An 18,842-nucleotide genomic window follows, 5' to 3' on the forward strand; every position below is an offset into this window, starting at 1 on the left:
TGGGAAATTAATTCGTATGCGGAGCTCGGCATTTTATCCATCCTCCCGTGGACAATCAAAGCGCGAACCATAACTATGTACGGAGTAGCGTAGCATTGAAACGGGGGAACGAACCGGAACGAGGTCGTGCTCTTGGCCATAAAACAGAGACGAGAGAATTGCTATTTTTACGATACTTCCCAGCCAACATAGTCACACTGCGCCAAGTACTGCTCTCATTATGTCTCTCAAACTTCTTCAATTGATTGCAGCCTTGGCTGCTTCTGCGCATGGCCTTGCTGTTCCAGATAGCCAAGGCGCTGCTTTCAGTGTCGATGCTTTACCTTCGACATCAGAGGAGTTCGATCCAGCTGCCGAGAGGCAGATGCTCGAGGCGAAATACCCTGCGACGCATGGCGATATCAAAGAAGCGCGTAGCGTGAAGCAGTCAGGCTCTGCCAAAGTGAAGCCTGCCTCATCTGGCCTGTCCTTCTTCGTCCCTACAGTCGTCGGAAACCAGACTTTCAAGTTGATCTACGACACGGGCTCTGCTGATTTGTGAGTACTCTTTGATTCTGCAATTGCGCACCAAGACTGACATTTCACTTGGTAGGTGGGTATATTCCAACGAGTCTTCTCCCTTCCAGAGCCTGGACCACCCAACCTATGTCCCAACATCATCCGCAGAGCTTCTTAAGAACTATAACTGGTCCATCAAGTACGCATTTGGCAGTGAGGTCAGCGGTGTCGTTTACACCGACACCGTCAAGGCGGGCCCCGTTGTAGCCCACAAGCAAGCCGTCGAAGCTGCCACCATCATCCAAGCTGAGTTCGCCTCCGATGGTATTCTAGGTCTCGCATTCAGTACCATCAACACCGTCCAGCCCAAGAAGCAAAAGACTTTCTTCGAAACTCTCCTGCCTACTCTGAAAAAGAAGGTTTTTGCTGCGAATCTCAGACTCGATGGCAAGCCTGCGACTTGGGACTTTGGATACATTGACGACACCAAGTTCAAGGGCAAAATCGCCTACACCCCCGTTGTCAGCCAGAAGTACTGGTCAATGAATGTGAGCACCTATGCCATTGGCAAAGGCTCTTTCACCAGCAGCAAGAAGACAGTTGGAGAGGTCCTCGTCGACTCCGGCACGTCCCTTGTTTACCTCCCTGAAGCTGTGGTGAACGACTATTACAGCCACATCAGGGGCTACAAGCTCCTAGAAGGGGGCAGTCGCACATTCCCATGCAACAGCACCATTCCCGACTTCCACTTCAAGATCGACAGCACCACGCTCTCTATTCCCGGGCGAGATGTTAACTACACTGTATATGACCCCGCTGAGCGTACCTGTGTTGGAGCGATCCAGACTCAGCTTAACAGCAAGTACTCTGTGCTAGGAAACTTGTTTATGAGAAACTACTATGTTGTTCATAGCCGGGAGGAGGCTACCCCAAAGCTTGGCTTTGCGCCGCATTGATTACCCACTTGTGGGTAGTTCGCCCTTATCTGCGTTGTTATATGAATGGCTTCAATAAATCAATTGAGCGCAATATCTTACTGCATACAAATGGACACCTCCATTGATTAGCTTCACCCGTCTTAAAGACAATCACTCGTTCTGCATACCACGTAACGATGCCGTCATGCATCTTTCGCGCAAATCTGGTATAATCTTCAAATAATAGTCTTGATTCCTATCATTATTCTTTTGTTAATGCTACCGACTTCCCTGGTCGTCAATGCTGATCAGCTTACAATTACTCTGAGGTTCTTCTATCCTTATATCGTTCCAATGCTTGGTTTTCCACCTCATGGTAGGACTCCTTACTCGCCACTGTCGCTGTCTTCATAATAAAAATCTTCATCTTTCGTCACCCCATACAACCTCAGGCCAAAGCTACTCTCTTCCAGATCTACTAGGGCCACCCCTGCAGCCACTAATCCGGTCCGATGATCACTCGTCGGTGATTCATGCACTTCTTCCAGCACTTCCAGCATTCTCTCAGTATAGTAACCTCCTATAAAGTCTGCCACCGTCTGGTTCCGGCATTGGAACTGTCTTTTAAAGTCTTCATCGAGATCATCAACCTTCTTCCATAAAAGCCTGTCCTCGTCCAATAATTCTGCCCATTCATCCTCGTCAGCTGATACTCTGATATTCCATATCGAGCTGCTCTTAGGACAGGGCCCAATGTGTCTGATGCCTAGCAAGTCTATTGTCATTATGTGGGTAGCGCATCTAGCTAGATATGACTTGTCAACCTTAATTATTGATTTTTCGATTCGACCAGCGAAATTGCGCATGCTTCTAATACTGTCGAGAACCCCAAAATATTTGGGCAAACTCTTTGCGAATCCAGATATTAACCAAGCCAACGGTCTGTTATAGGCACCTGATACACAAGGACATGGTAAGTGGGACTGCATTTCGCTGTTGCATATCTTGGCGATCAGACTGATTGCTTTCCAAGGCTGATTGTTGGTCGAATGCTCGCGAAGAAACGTAAAAAGGTGATTCCGACCCATGCGTTCTCCTAAATCATGAAGGACCGATGTCTGGAAGCCACGAGCCAAATACTCCTGATTAAGATCATGCTTCAGCAGCCAATCCAGATAGAGCACGTTCATATCACAAATGTTAGAGGTCATCATGCAAACAAGCCGCTGTCTAAAGCGCGCAAAAAATGGTGGAAGGCCACCCTCATCTGATACTTTGAATCCAAACTCTTCGGCAAGCGAACATGTTCGTAGAGCAAGAGGTTCATCAAATAGGCCTCCAGAGTATCGGCCCGGACAAAAGGGTTTGAGGCCTGGATTAATCTCGAACTCCTCACTTTTTGATTTAATCGAGCATGTTTGTAGCTCTTCCCAAAGTAGCTTTGCTGTAGCATCAGGAAGAGACCCAAAGACAATTCCGTAACAGTCTCGGATTCCTGACGGTAGGAATGCAAGAGAAAGGTCGCGTAGTCGTCGCCGCCGATTCTGCAAATGCTTGAATAACAATCTTCGGCATCTCAGTGAGCACTGTTCCAGAAATTCCTCCAACATCAAATGAACCGGCAGTGAACAATCCGCTTCTAGGAGTAGTTGGACTGAAGCAGCACAATGGCAGTGCTGGCAAAGCACCCACTTGTCTGGTTCGGTACATACTCTCCCACTTAGCTTTATCGCGACTTCCAGAGGGCTGAACATTGTCAATTCATTGTCGCAAAGTGAAGATACGGCCTGCTTGCATTGCAGAAGTAAGGCGAGCCCTTCTGGCCAAGTTAAGCTAGCGTGTAATATGTTACGCCCATACATATCTGTTTCTAGAATGCCTCGAGGAAGTTGGCCGTCCATTGGAACAGCTTCGAGCTTTTTCTTGTCTTTTTGCATCACTGCACAGAAAATTTCATTAAATCCAAAAGCTATATCATATGTATTAGCCAAGTATAGCTTAAGAGAGACATATGGTCAGGAAAGCGTAACCTTCAGCGATCTCCGGGTACTCGCCCCAAACTTCCAATATCCCAGAAATCGATCCTCTATCGGCGATGGCAGGCCATAGGTCGGTATGGGCAACGCTTTCGACGCAGAGCGATGTATCGAGGGTGGCCATGAAATTGTACAGTCGGGGAAGCTTCTCTAAGAATTCAGGCCAACACAAGTTTCCAAGAATTGTTCTGTTTCATATAAGCGAAGCCAAATACAAAACGAAGTTTATGTTTCTTACTTTTTATCATTATTGCTGGCTGTGATTGGAACCCCAGCGTCAAACATATACAACAAAAGCGAGCAAATGGACTCGAATACATCCTCGAGACTCGGTGTATCTTCTGAAGTTCGAAGTCCCAACAGCCTTTGATAAAACTCAACAGTATGTTAGAATGACGTACGCTATGCTTGCAAAACTAGGACCTGAACTTACACTTAGGGATACATAGGCGATGTTACTTCCAGAGGCGTCTACATCAAATGGCGACGCTAAGCCTGAGGCATAAATAGTCCTTAGCTTCAGTATCAAAGCCGATGTCTCTTTCCGTAGGTCGAAACGACGGTATTGTTGCATTGCGATTTTAAAAGCCCATGGCTCCCCAAACAAAGCCTCGCAACGCCACCTGACGCGTACATCAGTAGTCTGTACCACAATAAAAGGATAAGAATGGCCAAAGACTCACAAATTATAAAGGTAGCTTCGTCCAAGGCGATGAATAGCTTCAAATGCTGGACTCGATTGGACAACGTTGCACGGCTGTATCGCAAAGGAAAGACTATATGCCCCAGCAGGGTATTCTCGAGTCAGTGTTATAGACAGCATTCGAGATACCCAATATCGAAGGCCGAGATACGTGAATGTAGTCTTTGACGTCCAGGGTGATGCACTAAAGAAAATGCAACCAGGACGATGGCGTTCTCGTTTATGCTCTTGCTTTGAGATGACCAAGCCTCTCCATGACTGATTGACATAGGATGATCTTCGATAAATAGAATTAGGCGCAAGGTTGGAACAAGTACATCTTGGACTGATCAGCCTTCCCAACTCTGATGCTTCATTCTGATGATTCTCCAGATATCGAGATTTGACTGCGGCGTCCGAGACATAGTTGCTAGAAGCGAGGCAGTTCTGTTGAACTCGTTCCGATATTGTTGTCACTTCCATATCCGTGCGTTGTATAACTGGTCCGATGTTTTCAAGCTGTCTGGAGATTGTGTGCAACATATTGTGCGTAAAGTTATCGTTAGTATTAATACTGCTTTTTAAAATCCGCAGATCTTCGCTGATGCCAATGTTGACATCACTGGACAAAATCAGCAAGAGGCGAACCGTCATGATACAGAGAACTTCTCACAGATTGAAGATTTGAACAAAAGTACTCAAAGTCATATTGGCCTTGGATAGCTGATCTTGAAGTTGAATCAACCGCTTCTGATCAAACGGATATCGAGCTACCACCATTTGCTTTCTCCATCTTCCCTTCGTATCACTCAGGCCCTCGTCTCGGGTAAGGTCCAGCATCATCTGCTGCAGGGCCATGAGCTGCGACTCGCAATTAGCCAGACCTTGATTGACTCCATTGGCGGATAAGGCGTGACGCTGACCGAGCTTCAGTGTGCTCGTCTGGATGATGAAGATATTTGACTGCAAAAGTGTAAGGCTTTGGCTGGCTGTCTCGATGTCTCGGTGTCGATCTTTCACGGCGCTAAAATAATTGTGAAGACCGCTGCAGATAGTTAGGCCAAGGGATACAAGGCCAGCGACGCCGCTTGCGATGGATAATGGATCAGCCATGATAAGATTGGGAATGTTGTAGAAGTGAGAAACAAGCGGGTGAAGCGAAGCGGGGAAAGTGAGCGGTGACTTTCTGCTTACTGCAAGTCGCATAGGGCAGACAAGGCAGACAGACACTCACATCAGGCGATCAATCAAAAGGCGTGGGTAAATCACGCCCCCTGTACCGACCAAACCTCGAGGAGATTGAGGGCATGCATTTGAACCTGCTACTGGAAACTCTGTTGCCAGGTGTAGAAGATCGAGCATACAAACGGCAATTTTGTATGTCTCATTTTATTAAGTTTGGTAAATTAAACGGGCAGAGCGTTCATCTGATGAGGGAAGGGAATGAAAGAGTTTTGAATGAGGCTGCAACAGGCCTTGAAGTTAGGAGGGGGGCGTGAGGTTTGTGTAACCAGCCAACACTCAGTGGCAACACTGACACGTCATTAACTACACCGAGGATTGTACCAAAAGAAATACACGACCGAGGTGTTAGCCCAGAAATTGGATCATGACTTGATATACTAAATGAATTTGAATACCTCATTGGTGGCTTACCTGGTTGGTAGCAATCTTGGTTCTATGAGTTCACATCACCAGCAAAACAACTAACTAAACGACGACAACCTTCATCCGCCCAAGATTCAAGGCCAAACCATATGGCGAATCTATGTTGCCCTTCTTTTGGGAAGCAGCCCTAACAGCAGGAAAAAAAGTCCCCTGTCGATAGTAGGTATATGAAACCATAGTCCCAGCAGATTGCCTAACCTCTCTAAAACTCTTCTTGACAAAATTCCCTGTTCCTTCAAAATCGCATTGCAATGAAGTAATTTTTCCTGCACCCGGAGGAACCTCGGCATGTACCCTGAAGGTAACTGTAGTGCCTGTCTTGACTTCGACTTGTTTGCTACCGTTGACGCTTAGGCTCACAACAGGCTGGATTCCCTTCCTCTCCAATGCCATAGCAGGTAATCGTACCTGGGAATTGCTTATGGTGTAATTTGTTGAAGTGCTAGGATATGTCCCTGTCTCGCACCAAACACTCAAATCTCGCAGATGCTGCTCATACATGCCTGTAAAGTCCACAATTCTGGAGCTCTTGGAATCTACAACAAGACCCATTTGATGATCCGCATTCTCAGTGTAATGAAGACGAAACTTATTGTCGAATTCATCTCCATATGCCTTTTTGACCTGGTTCTTGTACCAATCTGCATGCCAAGGGAGCGCGTCAACGTCCATCAGATTATCCATGGCGATCATCTTGCCGTTGAACTTGCCCGAAAACGTAGCGCCGCCACTACCAGATCTTGCAATTTGCTCCGCAACAAGCGCTGAGCGCTGAGGATAGATGGGAGTTCTCATGGAATCACGGAGATAGTCATAGCCGTAGAAGCCTGCGCGTTTGGGTACCGAGTAACGATGGAGTGCGTGCATGGCGAGGAACATTCGGTTGCTTATGTGGACTTGAGTCCCTTTTTGCAGAAGGGAGAGGGCTGCGGTGTCATTATTTGGGTGAAGGGTGACAGTATTGTTATCACGGTTGTCCTGACCCTTAGCTGTGATCTTACCAATTTCCTCGCCATCTTTGGACATGATGATGATGTCCAACCAGTATGTTCTCGTTGATTTTGGTGCCTCGCCGAAGGTCAGCTCGACAGGAACGTTGTTGACGTCATACTTGATAGAAGTGATCAAGGTTTCGTAATCAAGCATCTCCTCGCGAAACATATCACCAAGCTTAGACTTTTCAGTGCCCAAGTATCCCGGCTTATTCCAAAAGTCTTCCACATAGGTCGGATCCATTCTCATCACAGCCGAGCCGGACACACTTCTTATGGACTCCCAAAGTGACTCAGACGCCCCAGTTTCGTAGAATGTCTCCCATCCTTTGATAGGGACACCAAGGGCCGTGGCCTCTTCAAAGACCTTTCTTTCAGTGTGACTGAAGGTTGAGTAGACGTCCCCACTACCACCACGCCTAAGCACTTCCTCGATCTCGGCGCTCTTAGTCTGAAGAACGAGACCTGCAAGAGCACGAACAGACCAGTTGTTGATGGAAACTGGTACAGCTTGGACAAGTGTCACAGCACCAGACCATATACCAATTGTATTTTCCATTGCTCCAACAGTGATAAGAGATCCACCGCTACCTCCATAGACATACCCGTGGATCTTGTTATTCTTGGGCTTGTAATGCTCGCGTGCAATCATCATGCCAAATTTAGCTGCAGCCGCATCACCGCGATAGGTTGGTAGACCAGATGCACGAACGGTATATCCTCCGCTCTCTGCTCCAAAGCCTATCTCCCGATCGGACGCACTCGAGTTCTGTAGTGGATAGACGAGTTGGAAGAAGCGTCCCTTCCAGCCATTCTTAGGGAGGTAGATGTTGAAGTCAACGAAAGTTCCTTCGAAATGTCCTGACACCCGAAGATGAGGGATCGTCAATGTCACATGAGTCTCGCTATCGATTACAGGCCGGGAGTAGAGAGGATCGATGCAGTCTTCGGTGATTTGCCATACTCCATCGACTTGAATGCAAGGATCGCCGGTCAGCTTTAGTGTGACTGGTTGGGAGGGAGTTGAAGGGTGTAAGATTCTCTGTGCCGAGTTAAAACAAGTCCTAATTCAGCTATTAGCAGTTTTCATATACGTATTTCAATCGCCAAAGACATACAAGGCTCTGAGAATGTTGAAAGAAACCATAATTAATAGAGAAACTGTGACGGATAAATGAGATTTGGTGGTTTTAATTATCCCTTGACCTGTTCTTCTGATGACTTATATACATGGCTGCCTCGGATAGCTCGGGCCTTGATGATCCTACCAACACGCGGAGCAAGCACCTCAGTTGACACTAGCGTTGGCGTACTCGTCGTATTTGACCGAAAATTATGTGATTGGGCAACGTTCGAGGGCCTAGGAGCATGAAGACATCTGGCCCATGCTTATGCACCAGAAAATATTACTCTCAAGGCTACTAAGCCTGTAATGAATTGCCTCAGTCTTCTGTCACTTGGGCTACACGTTCCAAGATTTGCCTCCTTTTACGAACGTCAATCATTCTTCTTTCTCACTACGAAGTAACAATACAAAAACTGAAACACACAATCCATCTTCAAACACTTTCTTAGTTCCAAGTAGATGGCCCAAACGTCTCATTGGTGCCCAGCTTCCTCCACGGAGTACCGAGGCCATCCGCAGTCGTGCCCTGGACGTTATTTCCCCACCAACTAAGACTGACACCCGGAAAAACGAGGGCGAAGAAAATCACAATAGCAGAAATTGCAAGACCAGAGTCTAGCGCCGCGGACAGGACGTAATTATACTGTTTGATGTTAGCTAAGCAGAGCGTGGACAAATATTTTATCGCAGACTCACCTTTGCCCACCAATGCGGATACTTCCCGCGAATCCACTTATTGAAGATGAATGAGACTGCAAAAGCAGAGCTGTAGTTGATGCCTGTAGCGGGAGGTACGTTTCCAGTGCCAGCGAAGAAGAGAGGCCAGTGAAGATTACGCAGCAACTTGCTGTTGGGATACCTTTTCTTGAGGAAGAATGTGACTACAGGGAGAAGAGCTCCAAGCCAGAACAAGTGCAACAGTCCAGCGTAGATCTTGCCAACGCTGTAGAGACGGGCGGGGCCGACAGCTCCCCAAACAATACTGGAGGAGAAGTTGACTCGACCTTGAGGACAAGTGTACTTGTTGGGTTGGTCGCTCTCGCAGATGTCCTTGACGTGGTGCAACATCCACAGAACAACAGCGTTCTGGGTGAGAGACCCAACGATGCACGCCGTCAACTGTGCGACAAATAGAGTGCGACGAGGAATCTTCATGTACAACCCGAGCTTCATGTCCGAGGCAAAGATCATCGCTTGACTTAGTCCAGTGTACGCGTAGAACTTGAAGATCAGCATAACAACGGGCTTTCCAGGAATGGCGTATCCAGAAATAATCTCACCAAGGACAGTGAGGACATTACTGTTGAGATTGGCGACAGCATAGACGCTTCCAGTAGGGATGAGATAGAATGCTGCTAGTCCGAAAGCGAGGAAGACACCCCAGACAGGCATCTGTGTGTCGTACACTTCTTGCACCATGATTGTGAGACCAAGAACGATAGCGGTCAATGCAGCATACCACCACCAAGGAGCATCAGGGTATCTCTCAATCAGCCGAGCATGTATATCCTTCTTTCTCTGTGGATTGAAGGCGCCGAGGATCTGCTTCCAGTAATTGAGGAAGATATACGTCGGAACGCAAGTCATTGTCGCAAAAGAGATACCGTAGCTCAGAGCGAAAGTGACTGGCATGAAGATGGGGCTGTAGTCCTTGTAGTCTTCCGGTGAGAAATTTCCATGTCGATCAACGACGCGTGAGGCGTTGAAGACGTTACCAGTATTATCGTAGATATCGCCTCCGGAGAAGGGTAGATAAGCAGTGTACCAAGTGTTTGTGTAGTACAGAATTGGTGTGACGAGGGCGAATATTATGACCCATCCGGCGAAGACGTTGGCTTGTGCCCAGAAAGGCACGACGAGGGGGGAGCCGTTGTATGCGATCTGAGACCAGTCAAACGTGGTGGGGAGATAGGCTAGGCCGGTTGACATGCCGAAGAAGTTGTTGACGACGATGTTGTCTAACAGAAGTCAGTACGGCGAAGCAAGGGTGAACTGAGCGGTCAACTTACTTGGTGCAGCCCAGCAGATGAAGGCAAAGGTGCTTAGGCCAGTGAAGAGGAACCCAGGAAGCCAGTACTAAAAGGCCGTCAGCGGTGACACCAAATACAAGGAGACAATTGCTTACCCAGAGCCAACCACCAGCAAAAACGTAAACGAAGAAGCGATACCTCGAGATACTCCACCCATCAGCCTTCGGGTTCGCCCTCCCATGCAACGTCTGAAACAGCGCCGCATTAGCAAGCGTCGAAGGCCAAACCATATGCGGAGGCTCAACAATGAATCTGTACGCCATACCCGCCATTCCAAGACCAAACAGCTGCATCGTAAGCGCGAGCAAAAACTGATACCCAACCGGAGTCTTTAGCCCCAAGAACGCAGGCGCAACCTGCGCTTGGATGATATCCGTCGCCCAAGACGGTCCGAACGAAAGGTTCGACATGATGGTGATGAGTGCATGCTCTTTTATGTTGAAATGATGATCGGGATTAAGCGCAATTTCTCTCCCGAATAGTGTGATTCTCATGATGGGGAGGGCGTGCGCAAGGGCTCTTCCGGCTGGATACGCGACTAATTGTGCGACGAGCGATGAGATGGTCACACTGGGATATCTCATCGAAAAGAACTGATTGATACCAGTACCGAGGATGGTGAACAGAAGACCTAAAGCCCACGCACGAAGCGTGTTAACAGGCATAGAAGGATCGTCGACATTGGGGACATTTGCTCTGACTTCAGGCTGGGGCGAGTTGTCAGAGTCAATGTCGTAGTGTTCATCTATACCACTGATGGCGAATGCAGTAGCTTTGTCCGGATTGTCGATGATTTCTTCGGAAGTGCCCTCAATGGTACCGTCTTCTTGTCTTGAAGGCCCAAGGTTATCGGCATACTCGACTTTGGGTGCCATGATGGCTGCCTCAATGACAAAGAAATGCCTGTCAAATTAAATCGAAACAAGGTCAAGATGGGATCTTCTGGGGACGCATTGTTTTCTTGGCGCGAAGGTCTCGGCATTTTATAACTTTGTCTTATCGCGAGTAATGTCACATTCGATGCTACTCCCCTCCCCGGATTTCGGCAAACGTTAGTTTATCTGCCCCTCATGCAAGAAGAAGGTCCAAGCGATATTGTCATTTGAGCTAGTTTCTGATTGGTCGCCGGATCATCAGGTCCTTAGCTTCGGGGTTGAGGAGAATATTTGCTACCCTACCTTATCTTGATACTTTGACTAGTTCTTGATTAGAGGTTGCCACTTAGAGACGATAAACTGAAGCTTGATTGCGGGGTAGTTGAGTGAAGGAAGGTCCAGCCTTGATTTGTCACCAGATATCGTATCTGCTCCGGTTACGGGCGTCACATCACGAATAAAACCGCCAGCTTCAACGCCTGATAGTATAATTTTGTTCTTGACCCTTATCTTTCATCTTTCTAGGATAGTACAAAGTTTGTTCATCATCATGGCTCGCACAGTATCATCCCTAGACAAGGACTCGTCCATCCTAATCATCGGAGCGTAAGTCTGAGCCCCACCAATTCACCATCAAGACTAACCCTATAATTCTAGGGGCACATTCGGTATCAGTACAGCCTACCACCTAGCTAAGCGTGGCTATACCAACATCACTTGTATTGACCGCCACCCATGGCCGAGTCTAGACTCTGCTGGTCACGACTTGAACAAGGTGATGCGTACTGAGTACGACGAACCACTTTACACGCGCCTTGCTCTTGAAGCACTCGACGCTTGGAGAGATCCAGAATGGCATGATGTATTTTTTGAGACAGTGAGTTATCGATCTCAATCGCCGTCCTTGGGGCTTAGACTCACAAAAATAGGGACGTATCACTACTACGATGGGTGACAAGAAAGCAGAGTCTTTCCTTGAAAAGTCTTACGAAAACCTCAAGAGAGCAGGAAAAGCCAATAACCTAGAGCTCATCAGTGGCAGAGATGAGATCGTCAAACGTGTTCCCCAATTGAAGAACGCCGTTGGGATCGAGAACTGGAAGGGTCTTTACAACAGTCTCGGCGGATGGGTCCACGCTCGAAAAGCCCTTGAGAAATGGGCATTTGAATCCGAAAGTATGGGAGTCAAATTCACATCAGGCCTTGGTGGTATAATGACCAGCCTTGAGCTCGATACTTCTGGCTCAATGACTGGAATCCGTGTCGCTTCTGGTGAGGTTCTTCATGCGGATCACTACATCCTCAGCACGGGCGCTGCATCGCCACAACTACTGCCCGAGTTGTCGCAACAGCTATGGTCAAAGTGCTGGACTCTGGGCCATATCCAGCTTACTGATGAAGAGGCTGCTGAGTGGGAGGGAGTTCCTGTGATCGATAACTATGAGCTTGGGTTCATGTTTGAACCAGATCCGGACACAAGTAGGTGACACTTCATATTACAATTGCCTGAAATACCGTTGCTAATAAGAACCAGAACTGATCAAGATCTGCGACAACAACCCCGGGTATCAATACCAAAAAGGCACTTTCGTCGATGAGGACGGCAACACAACTAATTACTCAATCCCCCGGTACTCAAGCGACCATCCCCAAGACGGCATTCCCCACGAAGCAGAAGTCGCTATCAGAAAATTCATCAACACCGTCATGCCCCAATTCTCCGACCGTCCTCTTCTCGATGCGCGTGTATGTTGGTGTACCGATTCACCGGATGCTCACTGGCTCATCGATCGCCACCCCAAACATAAAGATCTTCTTCTCGCTACAGGCGATTCTGGACACGCGTTCAAAATGTTTCCTATCATTGGGAAGTACATCGCCGATGCGTTGGAAGGTCGTGAGACGGGATTGAGGAAGGAATGGGTTTATGGAGGACGAGTTGCGAAACCAACTTCGCATCGACCTGATACTGAGATTAAGGACTTGAGGGATGTCATGGGTATCAAGACGGAAACGAAGTTGTAGATTATTATTCAATGCATAGCTAGTGAATCTATATACGTTGCAAAATATCTCAAGGCGGTATGCACACTGCCCCAGTCATATCGACTTCCTCTCAAGGACTTTCACAGCCCTCATAGTAGTCATAAACCGAAACATCATCGATCTGAATCTTGACCGTTCCCGCTGACGGCTGGCTTGTACAGAAGAACCCAATCGACAACCTCTGGTTATCATTCTCAGCAGTAATACGATACTCCTGCTCGTAATACTGATCCTGCACAATTGCCTGATCGCCATCGACAGCAAGAAACAGTCGGTTTGCGCCCCCCGAACCAGCGAATGTACCGATTCTGCATTCCTCTGATTCAAGAGGCTGGCCTTCAATGAGCGCATAGTGGAATTTAAAGACGTATTCTTGTCCGGCGACGGTGTTAGTTAGTTCTTGAAGGATGGATGAACTTCCTCCGACCGCGGCGTCGGGGTAAGAGTATGCCCTGTATCAGTTAGTAGTGTCGATTGTAGGAGAGTTGTGGACTTACATAGACCGGGCTCCTGTTCTGGGGAAATTGGTGGTTAGAGTTGAGACACCGAGCAAGATCCACGGGTCGACTGTTGGGTCTCCGTTGCCGTCTAGATTATCGAAAGACGGGTTCTTGACGTAGTTGGTGTAAACCCCCGTGAACTCGCACACCGGCGCAGCAGAAGTCGTCGCAGTCGCTGTTGTAGAGACATCGGTGCTGGTAGAGACAAACTCGGTGGTCGTTGCGTCAAGCGTCGCGGTGGAGGTGAACAGGGTCGAAGAATCGCCAGCAGTGGTTGAGGCCTCAGACGAAAAGGTAGTCGCCGAGCTCTCAACCGACGTAGCAACCGAAGAAGTTTCGACCGTTGCCGAGGTCTCAGCCGAGAGTGAGTTCGTCACAGTTGACGAAGCTTCATTCGTAACCGTGCTGGAGGTTTCCAAGTCTGAGCTCGTAGCACGAGTGACGGGCTTGCAAGGCCCAGCGCTAGTCTGCCCGTAAAGAGCAAAAGCAGCAACGACGGCTGAGTACTTGAGGAACAACATATTTAGAAAGAACGAGTTAATGAGCGGAATGGCGTCGAAACGCAGGATCAAAGAAGGAGTGGATGGTGATTACGAAAAAAAAAAAAAAAACATTTTAGGGGCTCAGCTAGATTTAATACTCCTTTATGGAAGACTTTTTGTAATCTCCGAGAGGGCGCTATTGGCTTGGAAATTCGGTAGTTCATGATAGCGCGACATGGTGTTTAGTTAAATTTTTAGTCTATCCTATGTGATAAGATAAGATAAGATGAGATCAGACTCTGCGTCTTTATACCAATTACAGAAACAGATATACTTACAGATCTTAAATTCATTCCCGAGTTACTATTCTCCTTGCTTCGTTTGATAGTCGAATAAGCAATCCATTCTCAGCGTCTCATAAACAGTCACAAGGCTAGATGTTCGGGATGTTCTGGAATGTGACGTGTGATGGAGAGTGATGGCTGCCCCAGTCTGTATCAATGCATTGTCGGACGGATTACAATCGTGGCCTTGTACAAGTCAATAGGTCTTGTTCGCGTTTGTCCTCCGCCGCAATTTTCTGTATCCTGCTCTAATTGCAACACGTCAGCCCCATCTCACAGTCCTACCAAGCTCCCCCTCCTCGTCCTACATTCTTGCGACGATATCACATACCACCAGTTCCTTCGCGCAACGCAAACGAAAAGCGGTAGTTACCCCGCGATATGTGATATCAGCCAAGTCAGAACTTTGTGTCCCAGACAGTTCACATGCAAGCATCTCTATCGTCTATTATCTGAGGGAGTATTCGGATCTGTGATGTAATTAGCTGCGGGTGAGTGCATATACGACGGCAGTTTCTGCACCTTTGAGCCTTTTGGGCAGGTATTTCTGAATTGTGGCGGGCTGAGCGATGTATGTCTCGGTCATGCTGGGATGTCATTGGTGGTGCAGATTCCGTGTCACGTCGGCTGGTGTTGATCCGTAAGAGACTCCGCATCTTCTTTTCAGCTCGACCTATACGTCAATCAAGAACCTCTTTGGTATATAAAGTCGAAGGCATCAAACCACTTCTAGTTTACTCACATCTTCAACCAATTTCACTCTCTTCGTATCAACGTGACCGTTCATCATGACTACACCCGCTTTCACAAGCCACAACCCCCTCGGCAAACAGCTCTCCGGGCTGACTGCACACCATCTCTCATCCCATCACAACAATGGAAAACGCCTCCCTGGGCAGACCACACTCCCACTCACAGCCCACCGCCCCATCGGCAAATGGCTCCCTGGGCAACGCCCAGCGATTCAGGACTGGATCGCCTCTAAGCTCAAGCAGGCCAGAAAGAGAAACTTTGCTGCTCTTGATCCCAACCCCAAAATCGACGCTTTCCAAAAGCTCGTCAATAATACTCCCTACCTCAAGACTCTTGCCAATGACATGTTTACCCAGTCGTCTAAGCACTATGACCCCACTGGTGAACCGGCCCTCAAGACCTTTGACGAGTTCATCGATGTCCTCAGTCTCATTATCCAATCTGCCCCGCCGTTCTTTGATAAGCAGGATCCTCCTACTGCTATGGGTATGATCGGGTTTCCTATCAATGCTGTTCTTGATTGGCCAATGGGAACTGTTGCTGGCTATGAGTTCTGGCTTCTCCCTGAGGTCAATGCTTCATTCAAGGGTATTCTTGACACTTGGGGTTCGTTCTTAGAATCTCCTGCCTCTCAGTCTGGTCTGGAGGGCTGGCTGTCTGAGGATGCGCTGCATATGCTCGCCACTGTAGCCAACACTGGTGAGGACGGCGGCCCAACATTTGACGAGATCTTCGTCTGCAACCCCGATGACAAATACTACGGCTACAAGTCCTGGGACAATTTCTTCATCAGAGAGTTCAAAGATGGTATGCGCCCCATCGTCTGCCCAGATGACGCCCCTCCAACCCCAGAATACCCTGATCCAACCCTCGTCATCGCCAATGCATGCGAGTCGGCGCCCCTTCAAGTCGCCGAGGGCGTGAAGCTCCACGATCAATTCTGGCTCAAGTCCCAGCCCTATTCCCTCGATAGAATGCTCAACTCCAACCCCAACACAAGCAAACTCGTCAATGGAACTGTGTACCAAGCTTTCCTCAGCGCAAAGAGCTATCATCGCTGGCACGCGCCTGTCAGCGGTAAGGTTGTTGACATTGAGCTCGTTCCCGGGTCGTACTACAGTGAGAACTACTTTGAAGGTCTTGCTGGTAACCCAGATGATCCTGATCCCGCGGCGCCGAACTACTCGCAGCCTTATATCAGCGCTGTGGCTACACGGGGCATCATCTGGATTCAGGCTGATAACCCAAAGATTGGACTCATGGCTATTGTATTCATTGGCATGGCTGAAGTTTCGGGCTGTGAGTTTATCGTTGAGAAAGACGCTCATATCACCAAAGGGCAGCAGATTGGCATGTTTCACTTTGGCGGGAGTTCGCACTGCATGATCTTCCAGCCGGGTGTTAAGCTTTTGTGGAAGCGACCGCCTCCTTATGATATGGATACGGAGAATAACAGCCGCGTCAACAGTCTGCTGGCTGTTGTTGGTAACTAAAGGTATCTGGGAATGGTCATTATTTATCTCGATAGGCCTGTCTCGGGTGGAATCGCAGAGGTGATGGACGTGGTTGAAGTTACAAATGTGAGCCTCACTCGCAGAGGCGGTGTCAATCATTAACTGGGAATAGGGGGTTTTGGCAGACACAGCATGGTTGGAGAGCACACGGGAAAGAGTTTGAAGGGGGCAACGAAACTTCTAGTCTAGGACAGGAATACAAGACTGTACTGTATGGTACTTTCCGAACCTTGACTCGATTTAGAGTAAGGTCTCAATCATAAGTATCCTTCCTCCAAGGCCACCCAAACTTTCGCAGCGACACAATATCATGACCGGGACTGGTAAGAAAAACATACTGCAGGTGTTTCCCTGCGTCTCCTTCAAACGAAAGGTTAGCTCATTCAATACAGTGTGAGATACTTGATGAAACCACTTACTTCTGTAGAGACGATGGCTCGCTTGCATCAAAATGAAATTGCATGGCGGTCCTCAGACCACCCGGGCTCTGTATTTCGTCATAAAATCGTGACGGGCGCGCCTCTCAACGGCTGTTCATGTCGTTGGTGAGGATTTCGTTCCACTTGCGATACCCAAACTCGTTCAAGTGGACATTGTCCTCGCTCATGATGCCCGCCTGGTCATCCCCAAAAGGCAGGAACACGCATCCATGCTCTTCGGCAATAGCCTTGAGCTTGTTGTTCGCATCGTCAATCACATCAAGTCCCAGACCACGCTGGATGAACAACGCAGTGATGACAAGAGTCATGTCGGGAAACTCAGTTCGCAACTGCTTGACAACCGCGCCGTACACATCCGCATCACCCTTTCGAAGACCCTGCTTCTTGAGGTTATTGGATCCCATGTGGATGTACATAGTTTTGATGTTCGGCTGGTGCTGCTTCAGAAGGCGGACGAGGCCTTGATCCATGCGGTACTGAACATTCAAGATCTTGTCACCGCCAACACCGAGGTTGAGGATGCGCGAGTCCTTGTTGATGCTCAGCATTCGGCCAGTGGTCTTGAAGCGCTCGACACCGCTGGCGCCGAGGAGGGCGGTGGTGTACTGGCCAGGGTTGTTCTTGATCTGGGGAGCGTGGGTGTTGTGGTGGGTCTGGTGAGAGCGAAGCTTGAACATTTCGTCGGCGGTTGGTTCGACGCTCACGAATTTACCGGTTGATTTAAAGCGCTCGAAGAGGCTATCGCCAAGAACAGCGACGGTGTACTCACCCGGGTTGGCCTTGATCTCGGGGACGTGTGTGTTGTGATGGGTCTCGTGAGATCGTTGCTTGAACATCTTGGGCGATTTAGCGATGGTCGTGATGGATATACGTGGGGAGAAAGTGACGAACAAATGAACGCGCAGGCGAGCACTTTTTTATTCTTGTCAGCGACAACTCAATCAGCAAAGTTTGATCAGATGAGGCTCTTTCAACGCGCAAAAGTCAGCACTGCCGAAGGAGTCATTCGGTCGAAGTCAACTTACAATGTCAAAAGCCCTTGTCTCGGGAATAACAGATGTGGATTCGCGTGCAGGGTTGAGAGTGGTTAGAGTTGGGAAGAGGAGAAAGCTAAAATGAGTCTAGCAGGGTTAAATTGCAGGGGATCGCTGCCTAAAGTCCAGTGGCATTCACTGTTGCTCCACCGCACACTGCCACTGTCACAAGCAGCCACTGAGTTATGCAGTGTTTGTGCACTGGCATAAAGTGCTTGCTACCCTGTGACGTGACACAGATGAATTTGCCAGTGCAATCAAGTGCAATCATCCCAATTCATGATGCATCAGAGCATGATGGTAGAACACCTTTCCCGATTGTCTAGTAATGGCAAAGTCGATTGTATCAGCTATTGTTTATTGTTTGCCCAACATTGTCGTTCTTTGCCGATTGCACAACTAATGGATTTGCAAAGCACGCGCGTCTGAACAATCAATAGTAAAACTGCATTGCGTGTGCTTGTCACCGATCCATTATGCCTTAAGATGCCTGGTCCATCAACAAACCTCTTCCGAAACCATCAACCAAATTGTTTGCTTCACTGATCCATTGTTTTTCTGCTTTGGCAAAATGATATGCTTGCCTGTTAGGGGCTATCGCGCCGTAGGTGACACTTCATCTCAGCAAATATCATTTTACGGTCTTTTTAAAACACTGGAACACAGTTTGCTCTATTTTACGGCCCATTTGCTACGCAGGATCACTTATTTGGAAGAGATAACGATTACTGTATGTCAATCTGTCCATTCGACTTACAATTGTAACCAGGAAACACCAAATTCGAGGTCACATAACAAGATACGATTGTGTGCAGTATTTGGCAGCTGCAAGACCCTCTTGCCACCACAGCCAGATTCAGGCCATTGGGCCATGAAACATCTGCAGACCTATCTCAACATATATA

The 18,842-nt window shown here is 48.2% G+C and overlaps 8 protein-coding genes; 3 read left to right on the forward strand and 5 right to left on the reverse strand.

The window, feature by feature from the left end:
* Positions 1 to 220: 220 nt before the first annotated feature.
* Positions 221 to 1,454, forward strand: FFUJ_11059 (probable aspartic proteinase precursor; the record flags this gene model as incomplete). XM_023569914.1 has 2 exons in its annotated part: positions 221 to 537; positions 593 to 1,454. The coding sequence occupies 2 exons, from the start codon at positions 221 to 223 to the stop codon at positions 1,452 to 1,454; spliced, it is 1,179 nt and encodes a 392-aa protein (XP_023437064.1).
* A 347-nt stretch (positions 1,455 to 1,801) lies between these two features.
* On the reverse strand, positions 1,802 to 5,246 carry FFUJ_11060 (uncharacterized protein; the record flags this gene model as incomplete). XM_023569915.1 has 7 exons in its annotated part: positions 1,802 to 2,981; positions 3,276 to 3,384; positions 3,446 to 3,639; positions 3,690 to 3,826; positions 3,885 to 4,074; positions 4,135 to 4,755; positions 4,807 to 5,246. 7 exons carry the CDS (start codon positions 5,244 to 5,246, stop codon positions 1,802 to 1,804), a joined length of 2,871 nt encoding a protein of 956 aa, XP_023437065.1.
* A 597-nt stretch (positions 5,247 to 5,843) lies between these two features.
* FFUJ_11061 (uncharacterized protein) lies at positions 5,844 to 7,940 on the reverse strand (the record flags this gene model as incomplete). XM_023569916.1 has 2 exons in its annotated part: positions 5,844 to 7,857; positions 7,912 to 7,940. The coding sequence occupies 2 exons, from the start codon at positions 7,938 to 7,940 to the stop codon at positions 5,844 to 5,846; spliced, it is 2,043 nt and encodes a 680-aa protein (XP_023437066.1).
* A 424-nt stretch (positions 7,941 to 8,364) lies between these two features.
* Positions 8,365 to 10,824, reverse strand: FFUJ_11062 (probable isp4 protein; the record flags this gene model as incomplete). XM_023569917.1 has 4 exons in its annotated part: positions 8,365 to 8,562; positions 8,616 to 9,877; positions 9,929 to 9,995; positions 10,045 to 10,824. 4 exons carry the CDS (start codon positions 10,822 to 10,824, stop codon positions 8,365 to 8,367), a joined length of 2,307 nt encoding a protein of 768 aa, XP_023437067.1.
* Positions 10,825 to 11,374: 550 nt separating this feature from the next.
* Positions 11,375 to 12,849, forward strand: FFUJ_11063 (related to fructosyl amino acid oxidase; the record flags this gene model as incomplete). XM_023569919.1 has 4 exons in its annotated part: positions 11,375 to 11,430; positions 11,482 to 11,701; positions 11,754 to 12,303; positions 12,359 to 12,849. The coding sequence occupies 4 exons, from the start codon at positions 11,375 to 11,377 to the stop codon at positions 12,847 to 12,849; spliced, it is 1,317 nt and encodes a 438-aa protein (XP_023437068.1).
* Positions 12,850 to 12,940: 91 nt separating this feature from the next.
* On the reverse strand, positions 12,941 to 13,891 carry FFUJ_11064 (uncharacterized protein; the record flags this gene model as incomplete). XM_023569920.1 has 2 exons in its annotated part: positions 12,941 to 13,322; positions 13,368 to 13,891. The coding sequence occupies 2 exons, from the start codon at positions 13,889 to 13,891 to the stop codon at positions 12,941 to 12,943; spliced, it is 906 nt and encodes a 301-aa protein (XP_023437069.1).
* Positions 13,892 to 14,984: 1,093 nt separating this feature from the next.
* FFUJ_11065 (related to phosphatidylserine decarboxylase 2) lies at positions 14,985 to 16,442 on the forward strand (the record flags this gene model as incomplete). The annotated part of the gene is made up of 1 exon (XM_023569921.1): positions 14,985 to 16,442. The coding sequence occupies one exon, from the start codon at positions 14,985 to 14,987 to the stop codon at positions 16,440 to 16,442; it is 1,458 nt and encodes a 485-aa protein (XP_023437070.1).
* A 544-nt stretch (positions 16,443 to 16,986) lies between these two features.
* FFUJ_11066 (uncharacterized protein) lies at positions 16,987 to 17,739 on the reverse strand (the record flags this gene model as incomplete). Its single annotated transcript, XM_023569922.1, has 1 exon — positions 16,987 to 17,739. One exon carries the CDS (start codon positions 17,737 to 17,739, stop codon positions 16,987 to 16,989), a length of 753 nt encoding a protein of 250 aa, XP_023437071.1.
* Positions 17,740 to 18,842: the final 1,103 nt, after the last annotated feature.

The sequence above is a fragment of the Fusarium fujikuroi genome, chromosome FFUJ_chr10 (genome assembly GCF_900079805.1).
Source record: "Fusarium fujikuroi IMI 58289 draft genome, chromosome FFUJ_chr10".
Taxonomy (NCBI): Eukaryota; Fungi; Ascomycota; class Sordariomycetes; order Hypocreales; family Nectriaceae; genus Fusarium; species Fusarium fujikuroi.